The sequence below is a fragment of the Thamnophis sirtalis genome, unplaced genomic scaffold (genome assembly GCF_051295495.1).
Source record: "Thamnophis sirtalis isolate CommonGarterSnake01/CBP01778 unplaced genomic scaffold, rThaSir2_p1.2 scaffold_8, whole genome shotgun sequence".
Lineage (NCBI taxonomy): Eukaryota > Metazoa > Chordata > Lepidosauria > Squamata > Natricidae > Thamnophis > Thamnophis sirtalis.
In genome coordinates, this window is record NW_028261388.1 from 71484586 (window position 1) to 71512571 (window position 27986).

Sequence of the window (27986 nt, forward strand, 5' to 3'; positions counted from 1 at the left end):
CGGAGCATCTTTGAATTAAAACAAAACTTGCTTTCCTTTCATCCAATAGGTAAGAACCCTGGTTTTTATAAATGATAGTAAAAGCAAATTATATTTTGATAATAAAAGGATGTTAAACTGGCCTGTTAAAATTCTTTGGATAATATACCTTGTCTTGAAAAAGGAGAGTATTGTAGACAACTTTTCAAATTGTAGGTAACTTATTTCAAGATTTTGTTTTGTTTTTTCCCCCTGACAAGTGAAGGTGGCCTTATGTTTCATCACTCTAGAGCAGGGATGAGCTGCTGCCAACATTACTGCTGGTTCAGTGCATGCGCACTTTTGTGCGCGCACTCGCACTTCACTCTGTGTGTGTGCGCAGTTGCCAATAAATAGGTCTGTGCATGCGCAGAACATTTAAAAATGAAAAAATATGCCGGGGAACATGCCAGGGCACAATTGGGGAACCGCTGCCAGTTCTGGCAATCCAGGCCCACAAACCACTACTGGTTTGGCTGAATCGGTCCAAACTGGTAGGAACCCCCCTCTGCTCCACAATAGAACATACAAAAAAAATGTATCATACATTCTTGGAAAATATTTTTAAAAAATATTCTTAAATTGGAGCTTAGTTGATTATGTTTTATACAGAGAGATTCTTTTAATGGACTAACTCAAAAGACACACACCCAATTTTATATTACTTTGATTCTAAACTTTGTTAAATATGAAAATTTTCATTGCCTTAATGTATAAATAAAATACATTTGGGACTTTACAATTTTAGATTGCTTGAAATGCAACTGATCTAAAATAAATTGTTATTGAGGGCATTATGAATCTATATTACAGGGCAATTAACAGCTAAAAATAGAAACATGTCTTTTTTAAAATGTTGAGTGTTGTTGGAATTTCACTTTAAGAAGTATGTCAACATGCAAAAAAAACCATCATCTAAGTTTTACCATTTTAGAAACCTGTACAGAAATATAAGAAAATAATCACTGCAAAATGTAAATAAGTTTTACCAAAACAATGGTAAAATAAGCCAGGAAAATATAACGCTCAAGTAAATTCGAAGTGTACATAGGTAGTCACACTTCAAGATTTTTTCCCCAAATCCTTTTAATTAGAAAAAGGAAAGTAGGCATGCTACAAAGTGCCGATATTTAACATCATTTTTTATTTACAGGAATGCTTTTTGGCCGCATAATTATTCTTAAGACAATAAAATGGAAATTGCCATCTGTCCCCAACAAGTCAAATAAATAACATACCACTCAACAGCCAGCCTAAATAAACATCATGACACAAGCTTCACACTTTTGTACTTGCCCAAGAAAACAAGTACGCGGGAGCAGAATTTGTATCATAATATTATGAGCTACATTTATATTTACTGCCTCTTGAATGCCCATGGAGGGGGAAGATATGCATTAGGAACATACTGGAGTTGGAACAGGGAGCAAAGAATGACATAATGGCTTCCCCAGAAGCTTCTTTTGCAAGGAAGCAATAGAGGAACAGAAACAAGAACTTTACTAATTTTAAGGGGCCAGGACATAGCCCAAAGTTCTTGTCTGAATCCGTTTCTTCTTAACTCTGAAAGGGTAGCATAGTCAGCAGATCCACAGGAGCACTGCTGCCTCCAAGCTAAATATGAAAGTGGAGAGGCTAAAGTACCAGATAGCTGTCAGAACACCTTAGAAAAAACTTGTCTACTCAGAAATAGATTATTATTTGAAGTAGGTAAACAATACATTTCCAAGAAAGTACTGTAGCACTAGGAAGTGCTTGGCTAAAGATCATGAATTTTTTGAACAAAAGCTGTCTTTTGTACTTGCTTCTGTGATAAGTTGACCCCAGATGTGCTAATCTTTATAAACCACCCTTATCCAGTTTCTAAAATCTCTGATAGATTTTGAATATCTTATTCCCTCATCCTTTGAAGTTAATAGGGGTGATAGTTCTTATTTGATTTGCTCTGTGCTGCAATTAAAATTACCTGATTATGTCCCTTAGTCTTAATGTTTGAATTTTGACACAGAATAAAATATTGTAAAATTGCCTGCTGAGATATTTGTGATTGGCCCCAAAGCTGCAGCTATTCAATATCAGTGAATTGTCCTGGATTCTAGTAATATGAGAATAGGAAAAAAATCCTTGTTTACTCTATCAATTTTATGCACGTCATTTTATTTGTCTTTCTTCTAAGCTAAAGTTCTTGAGATCTGTCTTATCTTTCTTCAAAGGGCAGTTACTCCTTTTTGCTTATTTTTCTGCTCTACAATGATTAAATCACAGCTATAAACATTAATCTTTAAATGCTTATGTTAAAAACATGCCTCTTTCACCTCAAGCATTAGCAATTTTTTTGTAAAATAGTTTATTAGCAAAATCTGTACAATATAAAGGAGAAGAAATCAAAGATATTGTTAGGGACTGCTTTCATCAATATCCTTGTCTGGATCTCTCTCTGGATTTTCATCCTGTTGCTGCTTCTTCCAGAGTTTAGCCATTGCAAGCAGTTTGAGGTTGGGTTGATTGGCAGCATCTTCTGGGAAGATATAATCATAATATTCTTCCCAGCCGGCATCAGACTAGAAAGAAAAGTGTGGACATAATCAAACCTCCATTATTACAAGAATTGTTTTAAGCTATGTGACATTACCACACAGCATTTGCTGTTTTCCTATCGTACTACTTTTTACAAAGTGCATTAAAAACCAATTTAGGCTGTTGCTTGTTTTAAAAATCCCAGAGAACTAAGGAAATACCTTGTCTCTCTACTGGATGTTTAGAAACCTTTATCTGAATAGATACTAATAGATGGGATGATTTTTCCTGAATAATATTTCCTGAACACTAAGCTTTGTTATGAAATATTAATAAACTGCTGCATCCTTTACACACATACATCACAGAGTACAGCATTAGATTCGGTAGATTCTTTGAATTCACTCTAATTAATTAATGTCAGTCAAAAAGAATAAGCAGAAGGAAGAGGGGAAAACCTGCAATAAGGTCTACCTGCAATAGTTACACTGCTATACTATATTACCGTGATGGTGAACCTATGGGATGTGTGCCACAGGTGGCACACGGAGCCATATCTGCCGGCACACAATCTGTCAGCTCCAGCACGCACTGACCACCTGATTTTTGGCCTTCTGGAGGGCCAGGGGAGGATTGTTTCCGAACTTCTGGTAGGCCCGTTGGGCCCATTTTTTGCCCTTCCCAGGCCCCAGAGATTTCATAGAGCCTGGGGAGGGCAAAAACGGCCTTCCCTGGCCTCCCAGAAGCCGGAAACAGATCATTTCCAAATTTCCGGTAGGGACGTTATTCGCCCTCCCCATGCTCCGGAAACTTTCCTGGAGCCTGGGGAGGGCGAAAACGGCCTCCCCTGGCACCCGGAGGAAATACCAAGCTCAGCTTGGAGGCGAGCAGTGCGGCACACGTGTGTGTGGGGGTTCCACCACAAAACCGCGTTCGACTAAAGCGCGCTCGACGAAACCGCGTAGCTGACGTCATCACAGCGTGATGAAAAAAGCACGCTGTAAACGCTAAAGCTAAAATTAACCCCTAACCCTAAACCTAACCCCCCTAAACCTAATCCTAAACCTAACCCTTAACCTAACGCTAAACCTAATCCTAACCCTTAACCTAAACCTAACCCTAACACTTAACCTTAACCTAACCCTTAACCTAACCCTAAACCTAACCCTTACCTTAACTTGAATCGGCTTGCTTTCAAAGCGCTATTTAAAGCGCCCTTTTTTCCCCGCGGTCGCTGTTGTTGCCCTGCTGATGATGTCAGCGACGCGGTTTAATCGGGCGCGCTTTAGTGGAGCGCGGTTTTGTCGTGCCACGGTGTGTGGGTGCGTGCATGTGCAGGCGCGCTTTGCATTATGGGTGCCGGTGCGCGTATGTGCTCGCATTTTTGGCACCCAACAACAAAAAGGTTAGCCATCACTGTTATATAAAGTACTTGCGGCAAGCCAGATTTCCCCACCCGAATGATGAATGAATGTTGCTTACTATTTTACTTCTATGTATTGTTTGTGTCTATTGTCTGTATACCCCCCCCCCCTCATTTTATGTAAGCCGCCCTGAGTCCCCTCAGGGAAAAGGGTGGCCTATAAGTATTAATAATAAATAAATTTCCAGGTACAGGTCTTACCCCATCTTCAGCCTGAAGTTTTCTCCGCTTCTTGACTTTTTCAGGCATGAGTTTTTCTACTCGTTCTCTGCTGGATTCTGTTCCAAACTCCTCTTCAAAACTTTTCCAAGATTCTAAGAGCATAAGCCTTTCTTCTTTCTCCTCACAATTTCTCATTGTTTTATTTGCCTCTTCATATATTTGCCGGCATCGTGGTAAATTGTTCTTTTTATCTGCTGAGAGTTCAAACTGAGCAAAACTGATCCATACCTAAAATAAAAAAGCGCATATTATGATAAAAAGCTAATTATGTATGTACAGTAAGTTGTCATATACTTAATTATAGTCTTTCTCTGTCTAGGATTCCTCTCGATTAATGATATTTAAACTGTGTGTCATTTATTATAGAGCTGTACGTTTGAAATAAAGCTTTTAGAAAGAACTTCAAACTATTTTAGATTAGGACTTGTAAGGCCTGTATAAAATTACTTATCGTAATTTTTTTTTCTCCAAGGAAAATGTATTACCAAAACTGAATTATGTTTAAAAGAGAATAAGGAAAAGAAAATGGAAGTCAAATGTTGATCTTCTCCTATTTTCAAATAAGATAAAGCAGGTATAGAGAACAGCAAGCTTGTGCAATGCAGCTCTCAGTCAAGTCAATGTTGTCCAACAGCCTGAGATTCCTTCATGGATAAAGATAAACAGTAAGGGATGAGCGCAAAGCATGTCTCTACTAAGAAAGTCCTTATGTTAAAAATGAACAGAACTGAATTTTCCACTCATGTTTTTTTCTAATTAAATAATACTTCCATCAACATTTAACATAAAAATGGGAATTCTATTTCAATTAGGTTTTAACATTTAAAAAATGCTTCAGTTTTTATTCTCAAAATAGGGTTGGATAACATGATAACATATCCAAGTGAATCAACTCTTTTATGCTACCCTAAAGGTGAAACAATTTCCTTGAAGTACAATAGAAGCGCAGAAGGCCATTACAGTAAGCTTTTTAAAAGGCAGATAAGGGCCTTTGACCTTATATGTTATACTAGCCTTATCAGCTGTTCCAAATTTGAAAACCTTTTGCAGCTTTAAGATCAGCACTATTTAAATAGAGTAAATAGAGTAATAAGTAAAGCATACTTAAATTACGATATACATAAGTTTAGATGCAACTTTTCTTTTCCTTTATTTTCTTCTAATAGGTTTTTCTATTTTTGTAAAACTAGTCATAAAATAAAATTTTAAAAAATGAATTTAAGAAAAACTCACTTAAAATTGCCTAAATTAAAATCCAGCCGCTATCTTATTTATTGCAGTTTCAAAAGTGTGCACACACAATTCGTGCTACAGCAGCCAGAATGGAATTCAGCATCGGATGAGTTAATCCTTACCTTAACATGCTGTGTTCGCTGAAGCAACCTCCTGTACAAATTTCTTGTATTCTCATATTCTTCTTGTTCAATTTCAAAGTCTATGTAAGATTTCCAAAGTACCTAGGAGAAGAAAACTCTGTTCTTCCAACTTGGAATATAAAAGCAAATTTACAAAAAACAATCCATATAAAAAGTGCCTAAAATAAGAGATATGCATGGAGGAAAAAAATGTGAGCAACTATATTATTTTATGTACTTTTTAAAGGGGGGTTATCTTGATTATCTCTTCATTTTTATCCCTATATCATGAACTCTATGTTGCAGTAAGAGATGTGGCTAGTTCAAAATCACCTAGTCCAGTGATGGCGAACCTATGGCACGCGTGCCGCAGGTGGCACACGGAGCCATTTGTCGGCATGCGAGGCGCTCTCTGTCAGCTGGCCAGCGCGCATGCACGCGCTGGCCAGCTGAGTTCACCCTTTTTTAAAGCTATTTTTCACCTTCTCCAAGCTCCAGAGGCTTTATAGGAGCCTGGGGAGAGCGAAAAGAGCCCCCCCTCCCCAGGCCATCCGGAAGCTTCATGAGCTTTCCTGAAGTCTCAGGAATGCAAAAAGCCGGTCCTACGGGAAAACTGGAAGTTCGGGAACAGACTTCCGGTTTGCTCAGAAGGTCGTTTTGACTGCTTCGGAGGCTTCAGGGAAGCCTCCTGAAGGTCCCTGAAGCCTTCGGAGCGCTTAAAACAACCGTCCGAGCAAACTGGAAGTGACTTTCGGTTTGCTCGGAGGGTCGTTTTGACAGCTTCGGAGGCTTCAGGGAAGCCTCCTGAAGGTCCCTGAAGCCTCTGGAGGGCTTCCGGGGGGGGGGGAGGGCTGTTTTCGCCCTCCCCAGGCTCCTGTAAAGCCTCTGGAGCCTGGGGAGGGCGAAAAAAGCATGCAGAAATGTGGGGCCGCGCCTGTAGCACGCGTATGCACACGGGGTGTGTGTTGTGCATTGCATTATGGGTGCGACACGCCCGCACATGACCCCCCTCTGCACTCCCCGCATTTAAGGCACGTGAGCCAAAAAAGGTTCGCCATCGCTGACCTAGTCAACTTGCATAACTAAAGATAAACCTGCACCTTTGTTTCCTTGGTTTGAGATCAACTCTTTCATATATCTCATTAACAATCCTACAGACTTGAACTCCGAATGGAAATTATCAGGGTCAATTCTAATTGGCTATTTCATCTAGAATATGGTTTTGAGACCTAGGTGGGAGACTTAGAATGGAAAATATATGAGGGACAATCTCTTGGATTGTCCAATGGTTTTGAGTGGTCTTCTGGGCCATCTGACAGGTCTGTGTTGAGGTTATTACTATTTTTCAGTGGTTCTAGTTCTTTCTGGGACAACATAACCAGAAGGCAGTACTGCGAAATTACAGTTCATACAACCCTATGTTATCTTGTCTTTATACTATTTAAAATGAGACTGATGGGGCAGGTGATTTGGAGTGAGGTGCCCTCATTATGCAGATGACACCCTCTATTGCCCTTACCATCTAATTCCAAGGTAGCTAGACCCTTTGAAAGTTTCATGAACTCAACAATGGACTGACGCAGAGAAAGAAAGCTAAATCCAGACATGATAGAAGTATTGCGGTTAAAGACATTATGGGCTTCTTTGGAAGGGGTTGCACTCCTCTAAAGAGAACTGGTATGACTTTTGGAGTGTCCCTTCACACCCGGCTGTCACTATATGCAGATGAATGTAAGGACAAGGAGAAATCTGTACAACAATGGCTATTGTTCCTTATTGCAGCCTGTCAGACCTAGTGATTAATCTATACCTTCATTATATACATTCCTTCTAATGCAGCATTCTGGCTAGTGCAATTAACACCTCTTTCCAAGGAGCTAGCCTTGAAAAATGCTGGGAAATTGCAACCTGTGCAAAATGTAGAAGGAAAGCTTTTAACTAGTAAGAGGTACTGAAAGATCTGCACTAGTCACATCTGGTTATCAGGCACAATTTGTAGTGCTAATGCTGATTTTCAAAACCCTAAACAGAATTTGTTTGTCTAACTTGTATACCATCCATTTCGCCTGAGATAGCAAGCCCTGCTGTTTGCGGCTATCTGAAGGATTGCTTCTCCTACTGTGAACCCATTCAATTACTTGGGAAGTAGAAGGGACCCTTTTGAAAATTTGCTCACTGCCAGAAACTCAGCTACCTAGCGTGAAGGAGTGGGCATTCCTCTATCTGACTCCCACTCTGAATGCACTCCCTACAGAAGTATGTTTGGTCCCTACTTTCCCAGTATTTAGAAAAATAACAAAATACCCTCTTTGCCCAAGCTTTTATTTGTTAGATAAATTTAATTTTATGTGATTTTAAATGTATTATTTTTAATTGCTATGAGGCAAGGAAAATGCCAGAGAGAGTTTATGTGAGCCAGGAGTGGGTTCCTGCCAGTTCTAACCTCTTCTTTAGAAGAGGTTCCATAAATCTATAGTGCCGTTTAGAATCGGTTCCAGCTCCCTCCCCCCGCCTGTCCACACATCATCAAGAGGAAGAGCGAGAGGAGGAATTCTGGGAGTTGAAGTCCACAAGTCTTAAAGCTGTCAAGTTTGAACACCCCTGGGTTTTTTTTTTCTAAAGGAATAGGGGTGCAAGGGTCTTGTAACTCGACAGCTTTAAGACTTGCGTGCTTCAAATGCCAGAGTTGCTGAGCCAATATTTTGGTTGCTAAGCAAGAGTGTTGTTAAGTGAGTTTCACCACATTTTACAAGTTGGCAACTCCCACGCGGTCACAAGACCGGCAAGCCACTCCCACAAAGCAGGCCACACCTACAGAAGAGGTTCTAATTTTTTTTTGAAACCCACCACTGATGTGAGCCCAGTATTAATGGATGAGAGGGTTTATTGAGCTTGTTTAAAAAATCAGATTGCCGAGCAGTTCTTTTTGTTCCTCCTCAGCCCCCTTCAAAGTGGCATGGTGCCTGGTATGCCTGACCAATTATACCTGCTTCCTGAATTCCATAAAGGGGCAAGATGGGCCTGTCATGAAACAATAGGAATTTAGTTGACTATAATGCCAGTCTGTGCTTCCAAATGTAATAGCTACACTTAGTTCTGGATAGCAGATGCAGTGGAAAATCTTGCCACTGCTTTCCCACATCCATCGGGTGCACTCCAGCCCATTTATCTGCAGCTTCCTCCAATCTGGGCAGCCAGCTCAACCTGAGCAAGCAGTCCACTTCTAGCCAATCTAGTTCATCAAGGCAACTAGAACCCTGATTTCAGCACTACCAATACTACTACTCCTGTCCCACCCTCGCCATAGGGAGTCTTTTTGTTAACAAATTTGTAGCATGTCCCTGCACAAACTTCCTTGACAGAAGCACGGACTTAATTAAAAAATAATGTATGTCTCCTATGTATTCCCTCTGTATCCGACAAAAATACGTTATTGAGAATAGCATTCCCCAGAACCTCTCTTACCTCTGGCATATCCAATCGAGGTTGGCCAATAGCTAGTTCATATATAGCTCTGGCCCGGTCAATGTCACCAAGAATAGTTTCTAATTCAGAAAATTTGATCCATGATGTGCAGTTTTCAGGTGTAAACTCTAAAAACTTCTCATACAGTTTCCGACAGCGGTCAAACTCTCGCAGTTGTAGCTCCAGTTCAATGTAGCCTTTAAATAGCTTGTTCTTTGGACATTTACCTATAGATGTCCCCTACAAAGAAGGAAGAAGTTCTTCAAAGCTTCTCAAGAAAGTGCAGTTATACAAGCATATAAACTGAAATACCGTATATACTCAAGTATAAGCCGAGTTTTTCAGCCCACTTTTTGGGCTGAAAAAAGCCGCCTCGGCTTATACTCGAGTCAGTGAAAAATTTGCCCGAAATGGAGGAGAAAAAGGGGCGGGGCCATGCCGCTGGGTGACGCTCGTGAATGGCCCGGCGCCCCTGTGAGTTTCCCCTCCCTCTGTGTCAGTTTGCCGCGCAGCGCGCACCGCACCATCCCCCCTCCTCACGTTCTAATGTAATGCAGGGCTGTCTTACGATTCCCCTTCCTCCCCCTCCTGCCGCTCTGCAACGATGTCCCACCTCCTCCTTGTTATGGCAAGCAGCCACTTAACGATGTCCCAGAGCTAGTTTACTGTTTTTCTTTGAAATAAATATTCAAAAACATTATTGGTATCTATTTTTATTTTTGAAATTTATCGGTAGCTGCTGCATTTCCCACCCTAGGCTTATACTCGAGTCAATAACTTTTCCAGTTTTTCGTGGTAAAATTAGGTGCCTCGGCTTATATTCGGGCCAGCCTATACTCGAGTATATACGGGTATATTTTTTTCAGACTTGTTCCAAAAATGCAGTATCTGTGCTCTAAAAGCCTACTTTTTGAATTATTACATCTTATTGTCTTTTTATTGTATATTAAAATGGTCTACAAAGACCCAAAACTATTATAAAGCACAGTAGCTTTATTTCAACATTTGGCGGGCATATTTCAACATTTTAAAAAATGCTAGCTGTAAAAGAAGCCATTAGAGTTCGGAAGTCAATAAATTTTAACAATAGTAGAAAAAACAAAGACAGTACAGTATTGACTAGAAACAAGAAGACTTGTTTAATGGTACCATCTGTTTATAAAAAAAAAGTCTCTTGAGTAGTTTTTTTCTTCCTACCACAACTTTGCAAATCAAGGTAAGCATGGAGCGTTTTTTATAGGGAAAATCAATTTGTTAGGAGGGACTGATCCTTCTATGTAATTTTAGAAATTACCATCAACTTGCCAGATGAGATTTTCCCTGTGGGACAAAATGTAAATGGCGAAAAGTGGTAGAACAACTGTTGCAGTAGGAAATGCAGAAGTTCACCCTATAGCAACAAATATAAATTCAGCTGTTTACCAACTATTTAGGATAGGGACCTGTTCTGACCCCCTCCTCCGTCCAGTAACAAATGCCGAGACAAGCTTAACTGGAATGTACTTTAATAGCAAGACACCAAAACCTTGGTGGCTGAAAGCCAAGCAGAACAAACAGATAAGGACCTTGGCAGCAACTCAGACAAACTCAGGCAGCAATAAACCCAGATAAGGCTTGGCAGCAATCCAGCCTGCTCACAGTAATGTCCTCCGACATTCAATCCTGCGTTGACTTCTACAAAGAGGGCCGTGTGGACAAGTAGCTTTTTATAGTCTGGAGAGGAGCCTAATGACCACCAGCTGAATACAATCACCTCCTGTAATTGCGTAATTGTTCCTGAGGCCTAGTAGCTCTTTGATGGCGTGCATCCAGGAACACTACTGGCCTCTGGATCACTCTCCCTTGTCTCCTCCCCACTGGTCCAAGGCTCAGGTGCCTCCTGGTGGCCAGCCAGCCTCTCTGTGCCCTGCTCGGAGTCAGAACCCTGTCCAGGGTCCTCCATATCCTCCAGAGCCGACTCAGAGGGCCCCTTGCTGTCGGAGTCTGGTGGCAGTTCCAATGGCACCTGCTGGGCCACAACAGGGACCTTAATAAACATTAATTACTTACAGAAATAATTAAGTCTATAGCCTTGGTCTGATACAACATAAAAAGTATCAGTACTTTTCATCAGATTTTTTAAAATTTCTGGACATATATATATATAAGCCAATAAGAATTTAAAGTATTGAATAGAATAGAATGAGCTGGAAGGGACCTTGGAGGTCTTCTAGTCCAGTGTCCTGCTCAAGCAGGAGAACCTATACCATTTTAGATAAATGATTGTCCAGACTCTTCTTAAAAACATCCAGTATTGGAATGCCCACGATGTCTGGAGGCAAATTGTTCCACTGGTTCTATTGTTCCATTGCTTTCAAGCGAGATCAACCAATTTCATCAATATATTTCTAGAACAAGAAAGTCACTTCATTTTACTTACCAATGCTCGCCTGGCAAGATTGAGATTCTTCTGCCTGATTTCAAACTGGGCGCAGAGCAACCATATTTTGGCAAATGTAAACTGAGTGGAGAAATAGTATAAAAATGTGGCTAAATTTCAGTGCTTTCATACATACAAAAAATGATTAAGATCACAAATTTTTGGCATTTTTTCATTTCTTCATTTTTATCCCACCTTCATTATTTTTATAAATAACTCCAGGTGGCTAACATAGATAATGCTCCTTCCTCCTCCTATTTTCCCCACAAGAACAGCACTATGAGGTGAGTTGGGCTGAATAGTGACTGGCCCAAAGTCACCCAGCTGGATTTCATACTTAAAGAGGGCTAGAACTCATAGTTGCCTGATTTCCTCAATAAAGCATTTTTCTTGAAACCCATTAGAACAAAATATGCATACAGAGTATCTTTAGCAGGTTTGTTATTTCATCAGCCCATAACGCTGACTGACAAGACATGATTTCTGAAAACACAAAATTGGACAATATGTCACTGAAAACAGGAAGACAAATTATAATTAATTTCTATTAGTTTTATTTTGGTTCTCAAGTACTTTGTGATCACTCAGTTACAATCTAAACTGTTAGTGATAAATGACTAGCTGATTCATTTTCTAGTTTCATAGAATGTATCATCTGATACGGAGTCTGAAGAAAGGGATGCATAATAAAGGAATGATTTATTTATATTGTAATAGTATATGGAAATAACTTGGATGACAGGAGGGAGACTGGGCAACTGGGATATAAAAAGTTTCAGTCCACAGAAGCAAGAATGAGATGGAAAACATTTCAGAAGGGACTCTCCTTAATTTTTCAGGAGTTTCCTCCCCCCCCCCCTCAAAAAAAAGGCAAGGAGAGAAATATTTTCAGTTTTGGAAGGTTTTTCTGTCATATAATTTAGGTTTATATAACTTCATCAGAAACCTTGATTCAGAAATGTTGTTATTTTGGAAGAAGCAATGTGTCTTAAAACTCTGAATAAATTAAATGTACACTCACACACCATCACATCCATACAACTATGATTTGCTGTAGCAGTGATGGGCAACATTTTTTGGGGAGTGGGGGGAGCATATGGCATACCACCTCTCTAAAATGTCATCACTACAATTTGTCAATAAAATGACCTATTTTAGGACAGTGTCTAATAATGTAATTATGAAGGAACTTTATTTAGAACTTTGAATCTGGATCGTAACTCCTCTCTGTCTGTGGTAACTTCAAAAAGTCACTAAGTGACCAGTCATAATTTGAGGACTAACTGTACAGTATAGACTGCCTTGCTGAAACAAACCAGATTTTTCCTTTCCCTATTCTCTTAACAATATTTACTTGATTATGGACAGGAGTTGAAGATACATTTAACTCCTGCTTTTCAAAATAATACAAATTGCTTCTATTGAACTAGAATATCCACTAACTAGAATATCCATTACATGAATTTCTCAAATCTCTTCTTAAATTATTTTCCATCTTATATCTGTTGTATTACAAAGCATAAACCAGCTCCCTTACATATATAGTTCTCCTTACCACAGGTGTTATTTATAATAAATTTAGGTATTTAGGTATTTATTATAATTTATAGGCCGCCCTTTTCCCTGAGGGGACTCAGGGCGGCTTACAAAACACGGGAAAGGGGGTACAAGACAAAAAAAACATAAGACAATACATAATATTAAAAATAGAGCACAACATTCATTCATCATTCGGGAGGGGACAAACTTTTTTATCCCCAGGCCTGACGGGATAGCCAGATCTTGAGGGCCGTGCGGAAGGCCTGGGCGGTGGTGAGGGTGCGAATCTCCACGGGGAGATTGTTCCATAGCGTCGGAGCTGCAACTGAGAAGGCTCTCCTCCGCGTAGTCGCCAGTCGGCACTGACTGGCGGATGGAATTCGGAGGAGGCCTACCCTGTGCAATCTGATGGGACGCAGGGAGGTAATTGGCAGAAGGCGGTCTCTCAAATAGCCAGATCCACTACCATGGAGCGCTTTGTGAGTGGTAAGTAGGACCTTGAAGTGCACCCGGAGAGCAACAGGTAGCCAGCGCAGCTCGCGGAGGATCGGTGTTATGTGGGCGAACCGTGGTGCGCCCACGATCACTCGCGCGGCCGCATTCTGGACTAGCTGAAGTCGCCGGATGCTCTTCAAGGGCAGCCCCATGTAGAGCACGTTGCAGTATTCCAGCCTAGAGATCACAAGGGCTCGAGTGACTGTTGTGAGGGCCTCCCGGTTCAGGTAGGGCCGCAACTGGCGCATCAGGCGAACCTGAGCAAATGCCCCCCTGGTCACAGCTGACAAATGATGGTCGAAACTCAGCTGTGGGTCCAGGAGGACTCCCAAGTTGCGGACCCTGTCTGAGGGGTATAAATTTTGTCCCCCCAGCCTGATTGATGGAACATTGGCCAAATTATTGGGAGGAAAACACAACAGCCACTCGGTCTTTTCCGGGTTGAGTACCAGTTTGTTAGCTCTCATCCAGTCTTTAACAGCCTCAAGGCCCCGGTTCATCACTTCCACCGCTTCATTGAGTTGGCACGGGGCGGACAGATACAACTGTGTATCGTCCGCATATTGGTGGTATTTTATCCCGTGCCTTCGAATGATCTCGCCCAGCGGTTTCATGTATATGTTAAATAGTAGGGGGGATAAGACCGAACCCTGCGGCACACCACAAGTAAGGGGCCTCGGGGACGATCTCTGCCCCCCCACCAACACCGACTGCGACCTGTCCGAGAGGTAGGAGGAGAACCACTGCAAAACAGTGCCGCCCACCCCCACCTCCCGCAGTCGTCGCAGAAGGATACCATGGTCGATGGTATCAAAAGCCGCTGAGAGGTCAAGGAGAACCAGGATGGACGCATAGCCTCCATCTCTGGCTCTCCAGAGATCATCGGTCAATGCGACCAAAGCGGTTTCTGTGCTGTAGCCGGGCCTGAAGCCAGACTGGAAGGGGTCAAGATAGTTAGCTTCCTCCAAGGTACGCTGAAGCTGGAAGGCCACCACCTTCTCAACAACCTTCCCCACAAAGGGGAGGTTGGAGACTGGACGGTAGTTGTTAAGAATTGCTGGATCCAAGGACGGTTTCTTCAGGAGGGGTCTCACCACCGCCGCCTTCAGCGCGGTGGGGAGATGCCCCTCCCGAAGAGAGGTGGTAACAACCGCCTGGATCCAGCCTCGTGTCACCTCACTGCTGTTGGCAACCAGCCAGGAGGGACACGGGTCCAGTATACAGGTGGAGGCACTCACAGCTCGCATAGCCTTGTCCACATCCCCGGAGGCAACATCCTGAAACTCAACCCAGAGATGGTCTGCCAGATCATTCCCCTGTGTCTCGGCTGGATCTGCAAGAGTGGAGTCCAGGTCCAATCGAAACCGAGCAACTTTGTCCGCCAAGAACTGTACATACTCCTCAGCCTTACCCTGCAAGGGGTTCTCCGTCTCCCTCCTATTTAGGAGGGAGCGGGTTATCCTGAACAGGGCGGCTGGGCGGGACTCGGCGGACGCTACCAAGGAGGCAATGTGTGATCTTTTGGCTGTTCTTAGAGCCCGAATATACTCCTTGGTGCAAGCTGTCAACAGTGCCCGGCTCGACTCGGACCTATCAGACCTCCACAGGTGCTCTAGGCGTCTCCTCCGGCGCTTTATCTCACGGAGCTCCTCGGTGAACCAAGGAGGCCTCCGTGGGCCGCTGACTCGGAGGGGCCGTAGTGGCGCAATCCGGTTCAGAGACTCTGATGCTGCCGAGTGCCAGGCAGCAGCAAGAGTCTCCACCGAACTGTGGGCGAGAGCATCTGGAATAACCCCAAGCTCCGTCTGGAACCTTACTGGGTCCATAAGTCGCCTGGGGCGGAACCACCTGGTCGGTTCCTCCTCCCTACGGTGGGGGTTTGGCCTCCGGAAGTCTAGCCTCAGTAGGCAGTGGTCTGACCACGACAGGGGAATGATCTCATTTCCCCTCAGACCAAGATCATAACTCCACTGCTCCGAAAGAAATACGAGGTCGAGCGTGTGACCCGCTGAGTGGGTTGGGCCTCGAATTACTTGGGTCAAGCCCATGGCTGTCATGGAAGCCATGAACTCCTGCGCTCCATCAGAGTGTTCACCGAGCGAAGGCAAATTGAAGTCCCCCAGAACCATAAGCCTAGGGAACTCAACTGCCAGCTCGGCTACTGACTCGAGGAGCGAGGGGAGGGCTGCTGCAACGCAGTTGGGAGGCAGGTACGTAAGCAGCAAACCCACTTGACCCTTGAGGTCCAGCGTCACCAGTAGGGACTCACACCCGACAAGCTCCGGAGCAGGGATCCTACGAGGTACTAAAGACTCCCAGATTACAATAGCCACACCGCCACCCCTTCCCTGAGCTCTCGGCTGATGAAGCACCTGAAACCCGTCTGGGCACATCTCTACGAGGGGGACTCCTCCTTCTGTGCCCAGCCAGGTCTCAGTAATACATGCCAGGTCTGCGCCCTCGTCTGTTATCAAGTCCCGGACGAGGGGAGCCTTGTGAACAACAGACCTGGCATTTAGCGACAGCAGCCTGAGATCAGGGTCCTGACTACTCGCGCCATCTGACCTTGGAGTGGGACTCGTAGGGCCGGAAGGAGGGATCTCTGTGATATAGCGAACCCTCCTTCCCCGATGATGGCCAGCCCTAAAGTCCCCGCCATTTCTGCCTCTCCCTGTTATGACCGCAATGCTCCGACCCTCTCCCGTGGATGTAGTTCCCCCAACCACCCCGGTGGCCCCCGCAAATCCCACCAGGTCCTCCGAATCATACATACTCATTCACTCACTCAAACAATCCCCACGTAATAAAAACACAAAAATACAACAGTAATAGTAATAAAAAGTGGGATCATTCATTCGATCTCATACATACTCCTAACATATCCCAAACACAGTAAGAAAAAAAAGAGAAAAAGAGAAAAAAGGAAGAAAAAGAAATAGAATTGCGCATTGATTACGTTGTTAAAAAGCGAGTCCAGATAGAGCCAAATGGCCTTCCATAATTAAAATAATTAAAATAGGTATTGTGATTAGCGTCCAGTTATAGTCCGGAGAAGGTATACGGGGGGGGGTAGATCGTATTCCCCTCTTCTGTTGGCCTGAATAAGTCCAAAGAGTCCGGAATAAATAAAGGGAATAGGAGATCGTCTTCCACCTGTGCTGCTCCAAATAGAGTTCCCAGGATAATAGTGGTAGGTGATGTTGCTGATGGTACTCAAAGTCAAATAAAGCTGAGCTAGCAGGTCTGGAACCAGATGACACTGAGATAGCAGGACCAAAGACAGATGGAACTTAGCTAGCAAGTCTGGATAACCAAACACCACAATCAGATGTGGCTGGAGGTTAAAAACCCACCATAAGGGGGTGCCAGATGGTACGTGGAAGACACAAAGCAGAGCCTCACCGAAGCAAAGGGAGGCAGGAAGTAAAATGCGTCCAGGGAGCCACCTGACTGGGCAGGGATAAAGAAGGGAGGAGGCAATGCTGGGAGGGAAGTAAGGCTGGATGGAGAAAGGGGCCATCCGGAGGGGCTGGTGCAGCGTCGGGGGAAACCACCCATCCACTCTGCTCAGTCCCCCCACTGCTCCGATGCGTTCTCTCTCCCTCCAAGATGATAATGATCTCACACAGCCCCAATGAGGCAGTTCAGTAAGCCTGGTAGAAAAAGTTCGATAAGCCAGGTAGAGAAGCCAGGCAGAGAGGCCAAAAGCCACCACCGTTGCAGCCGGCGTGATGTTACTCCTCCCACCGCCAAATAATACAAACAGCTTACGGAGCCCAAAACCCCAAAGTTGTAGAGCCCGGGGGTGTCCAGAAACGGCGACCCCTGCAAGGGGCTGGGCTGGTCCTAGAAATTCTCTCTCCTTCCAAGGCGGCAATAGTCCCGTAGAACCCCAGTACTGTGGCTCAATAGTCCAAAGCAAATTGCCTGGAGCGGAAAACGCTGACTCGACGCCGCCCCCCCCCACTGTCGGATAACGCGGGCGGCTCGCAGTTCACAGACCTCCGAGATCGTACTGTCCAGGGTCGCTCAGAAATGGCGACCCCCGCAAAGGTTTGGGCTCCTCGGGTCCCCTGGATTTCGGACATCCCCGGAGCCTTCTTCGGGCGCATAAATTTCAAGGTTATCAGATGTTTTTCCAGCGTTTGCTCTCCTTATCGTCTGGAGCAAAACGCCTGGGCGCCATCTTCCGTTCTCGCACATGCGCAATAAACATGCCCAATTTAATAAAAAAATGTGTCTATGTGGCTATTTTCTAGAAAATGGAGTTCCCAAACAATTGGCAAGTAGTTTTTTTAAAAAAAAACAAACAAACCTAGTTAATCCCTAAATGGTTTGAGGAACTGCAATGTTTATTTGTAACATGCCCTGCACTGTTTGATGTACAATTGCTTGCATTCCATGCTCTTGGATTTATCATATTCATACAGTGCACATGATTGTGCAAAGCACTGTATTTACATTGTATCAATACTTACAAAGTATCTTCAATTTAGAGTAGGAGTTTAATTCCATGCAGGGCCTACACCAAAACTTCAAGGAAATGATTCATCCAGAGTTATAGAGAGATCTGAATAAGGAATATAATGCCCTTCATATGTTCTGACAGTGTAGGACTGATAATTTTTTAAAAAATATTTCAAAACATTGTCTATTCTTGTTTTGGACTCTTAAATTGTAGGTTTTGCAACACAGTGTCCGTGCTTTAGGTGAAAATCTTCCTAATTAACAAGAATTAAGGTGGGCACTGACAGGCAGATGAACTACATCAGTGGTTCCCAAATGTGGTCTGCAGACGCCCCCCCCCCCCCCCGGGGGGGGTGTCACAATGTCATCACGGGGTCTGTGAAGGCTTGAAGATCTTATGATTTAAATCTTGAGTTAAGTCTTGGTGGTCTATGGCCACAAAAAGCCTTTAAAGGGAGTCTATGGTGAACAAAAGGTTGGGAATCACTGGACTAGATGATCCTATTTTAATATTTGCTCCATCCCCCTGAAATCTACCCCTATGTAGTTATACACATATTTACTCTCTAAATACATAAAAACAGAGTGTTATCCATCTTACGTGTAGACAATTCTTAAGTAGGAGGTTGCTGGTAGTATAAAAATTACATTAAATATAATATGATCAGACTGGAATTGGAACCGTGTGTGGATGAAGTTAATGAAAACACAATACACACAACAAAGATAAATACCTTTTTGTGGGGAATGAGTTCAATACATGCTTGATACACCTGTCTTGTCCTCTCTGGATCCTAAAACACAAGTCAATTTATGTGATACAGTTGGAACAAGGTTTCCAGGCAAGTTCAGTTCAAAATATTTTAGGAAAAAATGACATTTAGCTACATTTTATCATTTAAAATATTTCTTGCTACTTGAAAATCTTCATTCCCAACTTGACCTCTTAACATTATTGTCTGTTTAGAGCAAAATAAAGTTGCTCACCTGTCAAGGACTGTAATTTCAGAACACATCACATCAATAATTTTTAAAAATTACTTCTAATTTCTGAGTAGGCGTCAAGCGCCTTATAGTGTTTAGAACTTGTATATATAAGAATCAATCTCTGTGAGATAGGCAGCTATAAATATAATAAAAACATATCACATATAATGTGGTATGATCAATTATATAAGTTATGAGAAAAAAATCTTAACTATATGGCTGGAGTGTCAACATTGATTTGATAACACATAATTCAATCAACGATGCATCAATAATGCTTTCATAGATCCCCACTTGCTATGTAATACTCGTAGTGATTTTTTTCAGCAATGGCACACTGCATATAGAAACATTGCCTCACACAAGTTTATTACTACCTTTTAATGCATGCCAACACAGAATATGATTGGACAAAAGTACGCATGCAAGGCACTTTCCAACCTATCAAAATAATTATATACCATAAAGAAAGCAATTAGAAATCAATGTGAAAATCAATTTTCACGATGCTTAAGTGTTGGAGGGGAGAGTTATAAAAAGGACCACAATCCTTTTGTCTCATCATTCTTGTTTTAAGCAATGATTGAAGTAATGCACAATTTATACTGTTTTGACTGTGACAGTTGCAGAAGCTGTTTTTAAAATGTATGTCAATAAACTATATAACATAGTCTGCCTTCTTGTATTCTATGATTTTCTTAGGAATTTAGTCAGCTATATGAATGATTCATCAGATAGTGTAAGAGTATACACATGCTAATAGTACCAAATTTCCTAGATCAAGCCTCATTTAATCAAAGAAGATGCAAGATTCATGAGTCATTTTCTTTTACCTTTGCCTCTAGCTCTTCATAGAGTGCATAATTGATCCACAAATAGATGTATCTCTTCCAGTGTCGCTTTTCTTGAATTGGAGGAACATTGGCAATGGCTCTTTCATAAACTTCACGTATCGTATCAGAATCCGCATCGCTTTCTACCAGGCGCAGATAATCAAACCAAGCATCATAATTATGTGGATTAGCCTTTCAAGAGAAATGGGGAATACCTTTAGAAGTACAAGCATGGTACAAAATTATCAATGTAATTGTCAAAGCATGGTTTACTGCAGTGTTTCTCAACCTTGTCAACTTGAAGATGTCTGGACTTCAACTCCCAGAATTCCCCAGCCAGCATTCGCTGGCTGGGGAATTCTGGGAGTTGAAGTCCAAACATCTTCAAGTTGACAAGGTTGAGAAACACTGGTTTACTGATTGGTTTTCTGTTAATTCATCCATTCAGCTAACCGAGTCACCTTGCACGAGAAATGGCGGCAAGCAGCATTGCTATATCCAATTTCAGAAATAAGGATTTAACATAAGAAACAAAGACAGTAGCAGTGCAACAATTGTGGTTTTTATGACAGGTTTAAAAAAAATAAGTACACCAATAATAATGAAAACCATGAGAAACGTACTACTTATTTGATGAATCCTTTTTTCATTCTGCAGTTTATGTTGAGTGGTGTACAGAATAGTACTTTCTTCCATTTTATCCACAGAACAGTATCTCTATGAAGAACTTCAGGCTGAGAGATAATTATTTGTCTAGAGCAGTGATAGTCAACCTGGTCCCTACCGCCCACTAGTGGGCGTTCCACTTTCATGGTGAGCAGTAGGGGTTTGCTGTAACTCTGCTTTATACATTTTATAAAGTAAAGTTACTTCCCTACTTTATAAATCACCATCACTGTGGAACCGGTGGGCGGTTAGAAAATTTTACTACTAAAAGAGATACAAAAATGGGTGGTAGGTATAACAAGGTTGACTTCCCCTGGTCTAGAGTCAGTAGGTGAGTTTCTGTGACGAGTCGCAATTTGAACCCAGGTATTCTGGCTGTAGTTTAACACTATTACAATTATGCCACACTTACTCTCCATATTTATAGGGCAAAAGCAATCAAGGGAACTACCATTGAAATGTACTCTTCTTCTAGAATTCAGGCACTCACTTTTACTTCTTCTTCATATTGGAATCTCCTCTTGCTAACAATAATATCCTCAATTCCCCTTCGGTCCCCAAATTTCTTCTCAAAAATTGTATAATTTTTGAAGAGTTCCTGTGCTTCATGTTTTAGAATTCTGTCCAGGGCATATTTGTATATTACTCGCACCCGTTCAAACTAGAAGAAAGAAAAAAAAGGAGGAAAAAAGAGCACTTTAAAATAGAGGATTAACCTGATCTTTATTAGTATATTCAGTAACTCTCGATTTTCAGTTAAAACAAAAATGTTTTTGAAATCTTGAAGAGTATTATACAAATGAATAATAGGCCAGGATAGTTTTATATTAGTATACATCAGAATAAAGTTTTATATTAAAAAAATGAAACAAGACAAAAACATAACTTTGGGGGGATGGGCCAATGTTGTTTATATCATCGTTTACATGATACATAATTTGTATTATAGATCACATCTATGATAGAAATATAAAAATATTGAGAAGTTTGATATTATAGTCAAAACTGGGTATCTTAGTTTAAGTCAAGAGAATTTGGGGTTAATATTTAATTAAATAGGCTTAATTCAGTTAGCTTTTAAAAAAATCAACTGCAGTGTTAAACACTTTAGAGACTAAATGAAATAAAACTGCTCATTAAGACATCAGAATAAAGATCAGCATTAGGTGGCTGACAAGCCTCTTATCACCTCTAACCGGTCTCTTCCACCACCCTCTTGTCCCCCCAGAGAAGACTGATCTCACTTTCTCCTGCTTACTTGGCTCCTGATATTCCAGAAGTACATACTCAGTCACTCAGAAGTAATTTCCCTAAGAAAATCCACATGCATAGCAGAGATAATAGATTTCTGTTGAGATCATGTGAGAAGAAAGGCAAAGGGACAATTCATAAAGATAGCTTACACCCAAGATATAGCAGAACAGAATGTTTTGCTATAAGAATATAAGCTTGTATATTATATTTATAATGTGTTTTATTGTAAACCACGCAGAGAGATTTAAGTACGGGGCATTTTAAAATTATATACAAATATAAATGGAAAATTAAACAAAAATAGTTTCAGCCATAATGCTGCTTATAAAATGCAAGCTAATAAACAAAACGTTACCTCTTTCTGGTTCTCTTCAAATTTGGCAAATGCAACATACAAATGTTCATTCATATGTTCTTCTCCAAAGAATTCCACAGCTCTTTCAAATACTTTTCTTGCATGTGCAAAATAACTGTGTTTTTCTTCAAAACGAGCATATTTGATCCAATTCTTAACATCGGGATGGACCATGACAAGTAAAAGACATTAAGGAACTTGAAATCGGATGTATTTCATTGAAATGTTTAGTATAAGACCAAACCTTAACTTAAAAGGATATATCTCTCATAAATTGAACGTGCTCTATCCACTTCCTTATATCTTAGCTCAAAGTTAATGTAGGAATGCCATGACTGTTCCTCTGGCTGCCATTCCATCCAACGCTCAAACACTTGGCGGGCCCCAGCAACGTTCCCCAGCATCTCTTCCATGTAAGTATACTTGTACCTTTTAAAATAAAAAAGGAAGATTGTGTCATTTAGAGTCATAAATCACAGACCTATTTGCAGATAGTAAAAACAATTCTTCAGAAATAAGTAAACTTTTTAAAAAAGCAACCTCATATTCAGCTTGGATCTGGAGTGTTTGCATATTTGGTCCTTAGCGTACTAAGCCTATAGTAATGGATTCCAAAACTGGAATTGCCACATGAAAATTGGTCATCAAGTGTATGACAAGAGGTCTTACAGTTATAAAGTCGAACTAGGACCACTCAAATCTGCTTTCAGCCACAGAAGGTGACTGTTGATTATGGGTCAATCACTGTTCTTCAATCCATTTTATTTCACAATCTTGTTACAGAGGTAAAACTAGAGTGAATCTTATGAAAATCAATTTGAGTCTCTGGAGGAAAACCAGCAAATAACAATAGCGTCATAATCAATGCTTCAATCTTTTTTCAGCAATCTGCAAAACATTTATTCTCTCCCCCCCCCTCTCACACACACACACTTAAATCTAATGAAAGTGTTTAGCTTACCAGAACTGATTAACTCTTGGTAAAATAGTGATAGCACGATCCCAGATATTTCGCGCATGATTAACCTGACGATTCTTCATTTCCATTTCGGCATATTTCAGCCAAAGAGTTACGTTTCGGTAGTCTACATCTAGAGCCCGCTCGTAGATGGAACGAGCCCTGAAAACAACACATTACTGAAATTAATGCATATCCAATTCAATTCCCTTGGAAGTGAGCATTATTAGATATTCATATTCAGAATTTTAAAAATGGTTGTCAAGAATTACCTTTGTACTTCTTTGAGGCTTTCTTCCCATTGTGCGTATTTGATCCAATTACTGATAACAGTCCGGTTTTTCCTGATGTTATCTTCAAAAGTCTTGGGAGAAAGTAAAGAGTTTACTTCTAGAAATCAAATAATAACTGCTGTAGATCCACAAAAATCTATATCAGAAAATTCTGACAAACTATGGTCAGTGAAATTTGTTAATCAGGAAGATTTCAAACAATTGGCCTATAATACAGAAGCCAGAGAACAATATAATCAAATTTCACTGCTTACAATTTTTTTATGACTTTGTAATCCCATTATTTGGGGTAGAATCAGGGTGACTGAATGAGCGGAGCGTACAGTGTTTGCAACAGGTAGTTTCTCTTTGTGCATTTGCCATTGCCTAGGACAAAACTCTCAACCCTCAGAGTGGGAAGCAAGAGTCTTTACCTCTAGGCTACCATGCTGTTCAGATTTCACTGCTGACAATATGTCTCATAAATGCTTTCAGAAAATACCACTTTCCTTTTATCTATATATATATATAAACGTGAAAACACTCATGCAGGAATCACAAAATCTCCAGAACCATAAAGCCTACAATCTTGAAATTTGGCACGTATGTTCCTCTTGGCTTCTAGATGCTCGGTAACAAAGGATTTTTCAAAATGACCATCAAAGCATTAGTATTTCGTATATTATTATTAGCACCCTCTGATGTTAAGGAATTAGACATTCTACTCCCAACCTGAAAACTTGGACATGGGTGTGGCCAGCGTGTGACTCATCTGGCCTTCTGGTTGGGAGTTTGGAGAGGGGCCTGAAGGAGAGAAGGAGATAAGATAGGGGAGGATTCTGTGGGACTAGCCTAAGGGAGAGAAGGGGAGAGGAGAGATTGATGTAACTACTCATTAATTTTCAAGCCGTAAGTGTCAATTTATCAAATTTCATAGCGGAGCATGGGTATTCAGCTAGTCCTCTTATACTCAAGAAACCAGGGAGACACAACTCCATTTAAAATTTTCTCTTAGTAATTAGTAGTGAGCCAATTTTAGTTTTCCATATATATAAAATCTCCAGTGCAAAATACCTAGAGCTCCATTTCTTAAAAATAACTACTTTATTATCTGCCTAGCTTATGGTAGTTGAATGTTAAGTTTATGGCAGTTGAACTTTAAGACAGAAATTTCAATGCTATAGAATAATATTTATTTGGTCTTTGATCAGCGAAACGTAAAAGGTGAGCTTTCTGTCAGCCATCGAAATGCGTTGCAGAGTCCAATCTTGCCATTTTGTCAGTCTTCTAGAGCAGAGCCTGTCATCAACTGAACCAGTTATTTGGTATTTTTCAACCACTCTGTTCACTGTGGTGCGATGGCATTTCACACTCTTGGCTATTTCTGTACAGGAGTAACCCTCTTCAGGAAGCACAATGATGCGATGTTGCTGCTCAGTACTGGTGAAAGCAAAGGCCTTCATTCTTGCCCACAGCCAGAGCTTTTCATGCTTATTTATAGTCAGAGAGTATGACAACATTGATTGGCTCATAGATTTAGCCTCTGTGCATTTTGATTGGTCAGCCAAAGCTCGCTGTTGATTAGCTACTTTCGATCCTAAAATTCTCAAAATTCAAGTTGTGTTTGTTTTAGCACATAAACTCACTCAAAACCATAAAAAGACTTTGGTTATATTAATAAAAACTATGCATCTCAATCCAGAAATTTTCATCAAAGTACTAATTTTGCGTGGTTTCTATGAGTGAAAAGTACTGAAGAAGGTTCACATAACATTAATTTGGATACTCAGGAAATTTATCTATTGGGGAAAAATATAAATTGACCTAATGTCCCTATAAAATTTACAACATAGTAAAACATGTCTGTCAAATAGGACAGAAAGTTACATAAAAAATTACTATATGCTTTTAAGGAGATGCAGGATGAAAAAATAACAAATATTTTGTTTTAGTTGATGATACTGGGCTGTTATTTTAAACATGCAATGGACTAGACTCTAGAGCAAGCTTCACATGATTTTGCTTCATACTATAATGCAGAACCACTCAGAATTAACTATGCAAAAGCTGAACTATTAATATCTTTGGTAAGTGCTGCCAAATGTATTCTTGGCAACTGAATAAGCATCCAATCAAATAAGTCAAAATTTATTTAGGGATATTTTATTTGTCCATCAAACTCTGGCTACATTGTCCAAAATGCATAGAAATTGTGATAAGTCTGCAATCCTTTACTTACACAAGAGATAATTATTTTTCTCTGTACTTAATAATACCTACTGCAGAAAAACTATTCTTAGCTAGTGGGTATGCCCAACTTTTGTTGTGATTATACAGCTCCTTTAGAGAGATTGTAGGTCAAATTTTTAAAGAACAAATTTCAAGCCTCATAATGTGTTCCTAATATAGTCTTATGCCATTAGGCTGATGTAACCAAACCAGATTTGCTATAGTTTCTCACTTCATGCAATACTAACAATGGGTTATAAACATGAAGAGGCAGCTGTTAAAACACTGGTCAAGGATCTGAAAGCCCAATTAGATGTGACTGCAATAGCAGGAAAGAATATTCTTGGGCAGCCATTCATTTTTTTTTTCAAAGCAGTTACACATCTAAGCCAAACAGCTATCCCCAAATTCAAAAAAACCCTAAGTCGAGCCAGATTTAATGCCTTCCCAAAACCTCGTCCCAAGGAACTACTGGGAATTCTATCTGAAAAGGAGTTTGGGTGAAGGAATTTTTGGAACACTTAAACCATGGCTTTTTTTATATATATTCCTGGATTGTGGTGGTTAATGCCTCATCTACCAGGAATCCCAAATCCATTTTATTTACAGTTATTATCCAAACAAAGTTATCTTATTTCCCTTAATGTGGCTTGTTTTACTATTTGTAAAATACCATACCAGTCTATGGCCTTTATTTATTGTCTTACACTTGCTTTTCTTTGAGTTTTTGAGTGGTGAAATCTTTATTCTAAAGCAATTCAGTTTTTTTATTATAAAGTAGCTACCTTTCTTTTCCGAAGCTTGTAATCATTTAGCTCTTCTTCATCTGTGATTTTCTGTTGAGGAGGTGGGGGAAGAAGCTCGAGTTCTCTTTCCTTTGCTTCTCTTAACAGTTGTTCTGCTGTTATCTGTACTTCTGCTGGAGCTTTATTTTTCACCTGATGGAGAACGTTTTTAAAAACACAATATATTTTAGAAACCCATCTTTGGAATTGACATCCTGAATGTGGCACTGAACCCATAACTGTACAACCTCAGACCCCTTCCCCTGCCTAAATCTGATAGCATTGGTAAACAGTGCCAGAATTTTCTGCTTTGGAAACTGCTTGAAGATGCGTACTATAGCAGGTGTGTTAAATCTTTATTACTTCACATACTGCAATTGATATAGGTAGTCCTTGACTTACAACCATTCATTTACTGAAAGTTGCAGCAACACCGAAAAAGGTAGCTTATGACTTTTTCACACTTACAACCGTTGCACCAACCCCATGGACATTGATCAAAATTTGGATGCTTGGCAATTGGCATGTATTTATTATGATGGTTGCAATATCCTGGGGTCATGTGATCACTTTTGTGACCTTTTGGTAAGCAAAGTCAATGGGGGAAGCCAGATTGAGTTAACTGTGTTACTAACGTAACAACTGCAGTGATTCACTTAATAATTGTAGCAAGAAAGGTCATAAAGTGGGGCAAAACTCACTTAACAACTACCTTGCAGAGTAACAGACTTTTGGGCTCAATTGTGATCGTAAGTCAAGAAAAGAAAAAAAGGAAGGAAAGAAGGAAGGAAGGAAGGAAGGAAGGAAGGAAGGAAGAAAGAAAGAAAGAAAGAAAGAAAGAAAGAAAGAAAGAAAGAAAGAAAGAAAGAAAGAAAGAAAGAAAGAAAGAAAGAAAGAAAGAAAGAAAGAAAGAAAGAAAGAAAGAAAGAAAGAAAGAAAGAAAGAAAGAAAGAAAGAAAGAAAGAAAGAAAGAAAGAAAGAAAGAAAGAAAGAAAGAAAGAAAGAGAAAGAAAGAAAAAAAGAATTTCACATTAATCCAGAGCTGTGAATAATTGCCCCTCCAATATTTTCTTCTAGGCACAGTAAACAGTCTATTTCTTGTAACACCAAAGGTGACCGAAATTATAATGAAGTACGTTATTTTTTCACATTGTGCAAGTTGTCCCTGATGACATTACTATAACTGTAGTTCCTCTTTAGACAAATATTTTACTAGGATTTTACTGGTGTTTCCTTTAAAATAAAATCAGATTTGGAGTTTCTTTTTGTCCAAAAGCAAATTTGAACCTAAAGCGCCTTTATTTAAACACAGATACCGGAGTGCTTCGGTGACTGATAACAACGATCTGATCTACCCTGCCTTCCTTTCTATCGGGTGGGTCATGCCTATTTTCCACACATCCTGAAAATCTCAGCTCCCGCCACTTCGAAGAGCAAGACTTCTAGCCCACGTCTACCTTTTACCTATTAGGAAACAAACACTTAGACTGAGTTCACTGAGATCCAACTCCAAGTAAGTAGGCCACGGCTGCCTGTGTGCTCCCTGACAACTTCGCACTTTGCCTCCCCCTGCCCACCTTTGCCACTTTGGGAATTCGCTGCTTCCCAGCCGCCGTGGACGCCATCTTTCCTCCCGTCGTATTAATCTATGCCGCGTTTTCCTCCTCCTCCGCCTCCGCCTCAAGTTGAACTTTGACCTCCCAGCAAACCTTGCGCCGTAGAAGGTT

At 40.9% G+C, this 27986-nt stretch overlaps 1 protein-coding gene across 1 annotated transcript; it reads right to left on the reverse strand.

The window, feature by feature from the left end:
- Window positions 1-1139: 1139 nt before the first annotated feature.
- On the reverse strand, window positions 1140-27957 carry CRNKL1 (crooked neck pre-mRNA splicing factor 1). The gene is made up of 14 exons (XM_087721895.1): window positions 27837-27957; window positions 26260-26412; window positions 23246-23337; window positions 22977-23135; window positions 22278-22444; window positions 22016-22194; window positions 20897-21067; window positions 19741-19932; window positions 18655-18714; window positions 11420-11500; window positions 9001-9240; window positions 5536-5637; window positions 4160-4408; window positions 1140-2579 (listed from the first exon to the last, which is right to left on the reverse strand). Exons 1-14 carry the CDS (start codon window positions 27882-27884, stop codon window positions 2415-2417), a joined length of 2058 nt encoding a protein of 685 aa, XP_087578021.1. The 5' UTR covers window positions 27885-27957; the 3' UTR covers window positions 1140-2414.
- Between the last annotated feature and the right edge of the window lie 29 nt (window positions 27958-27986).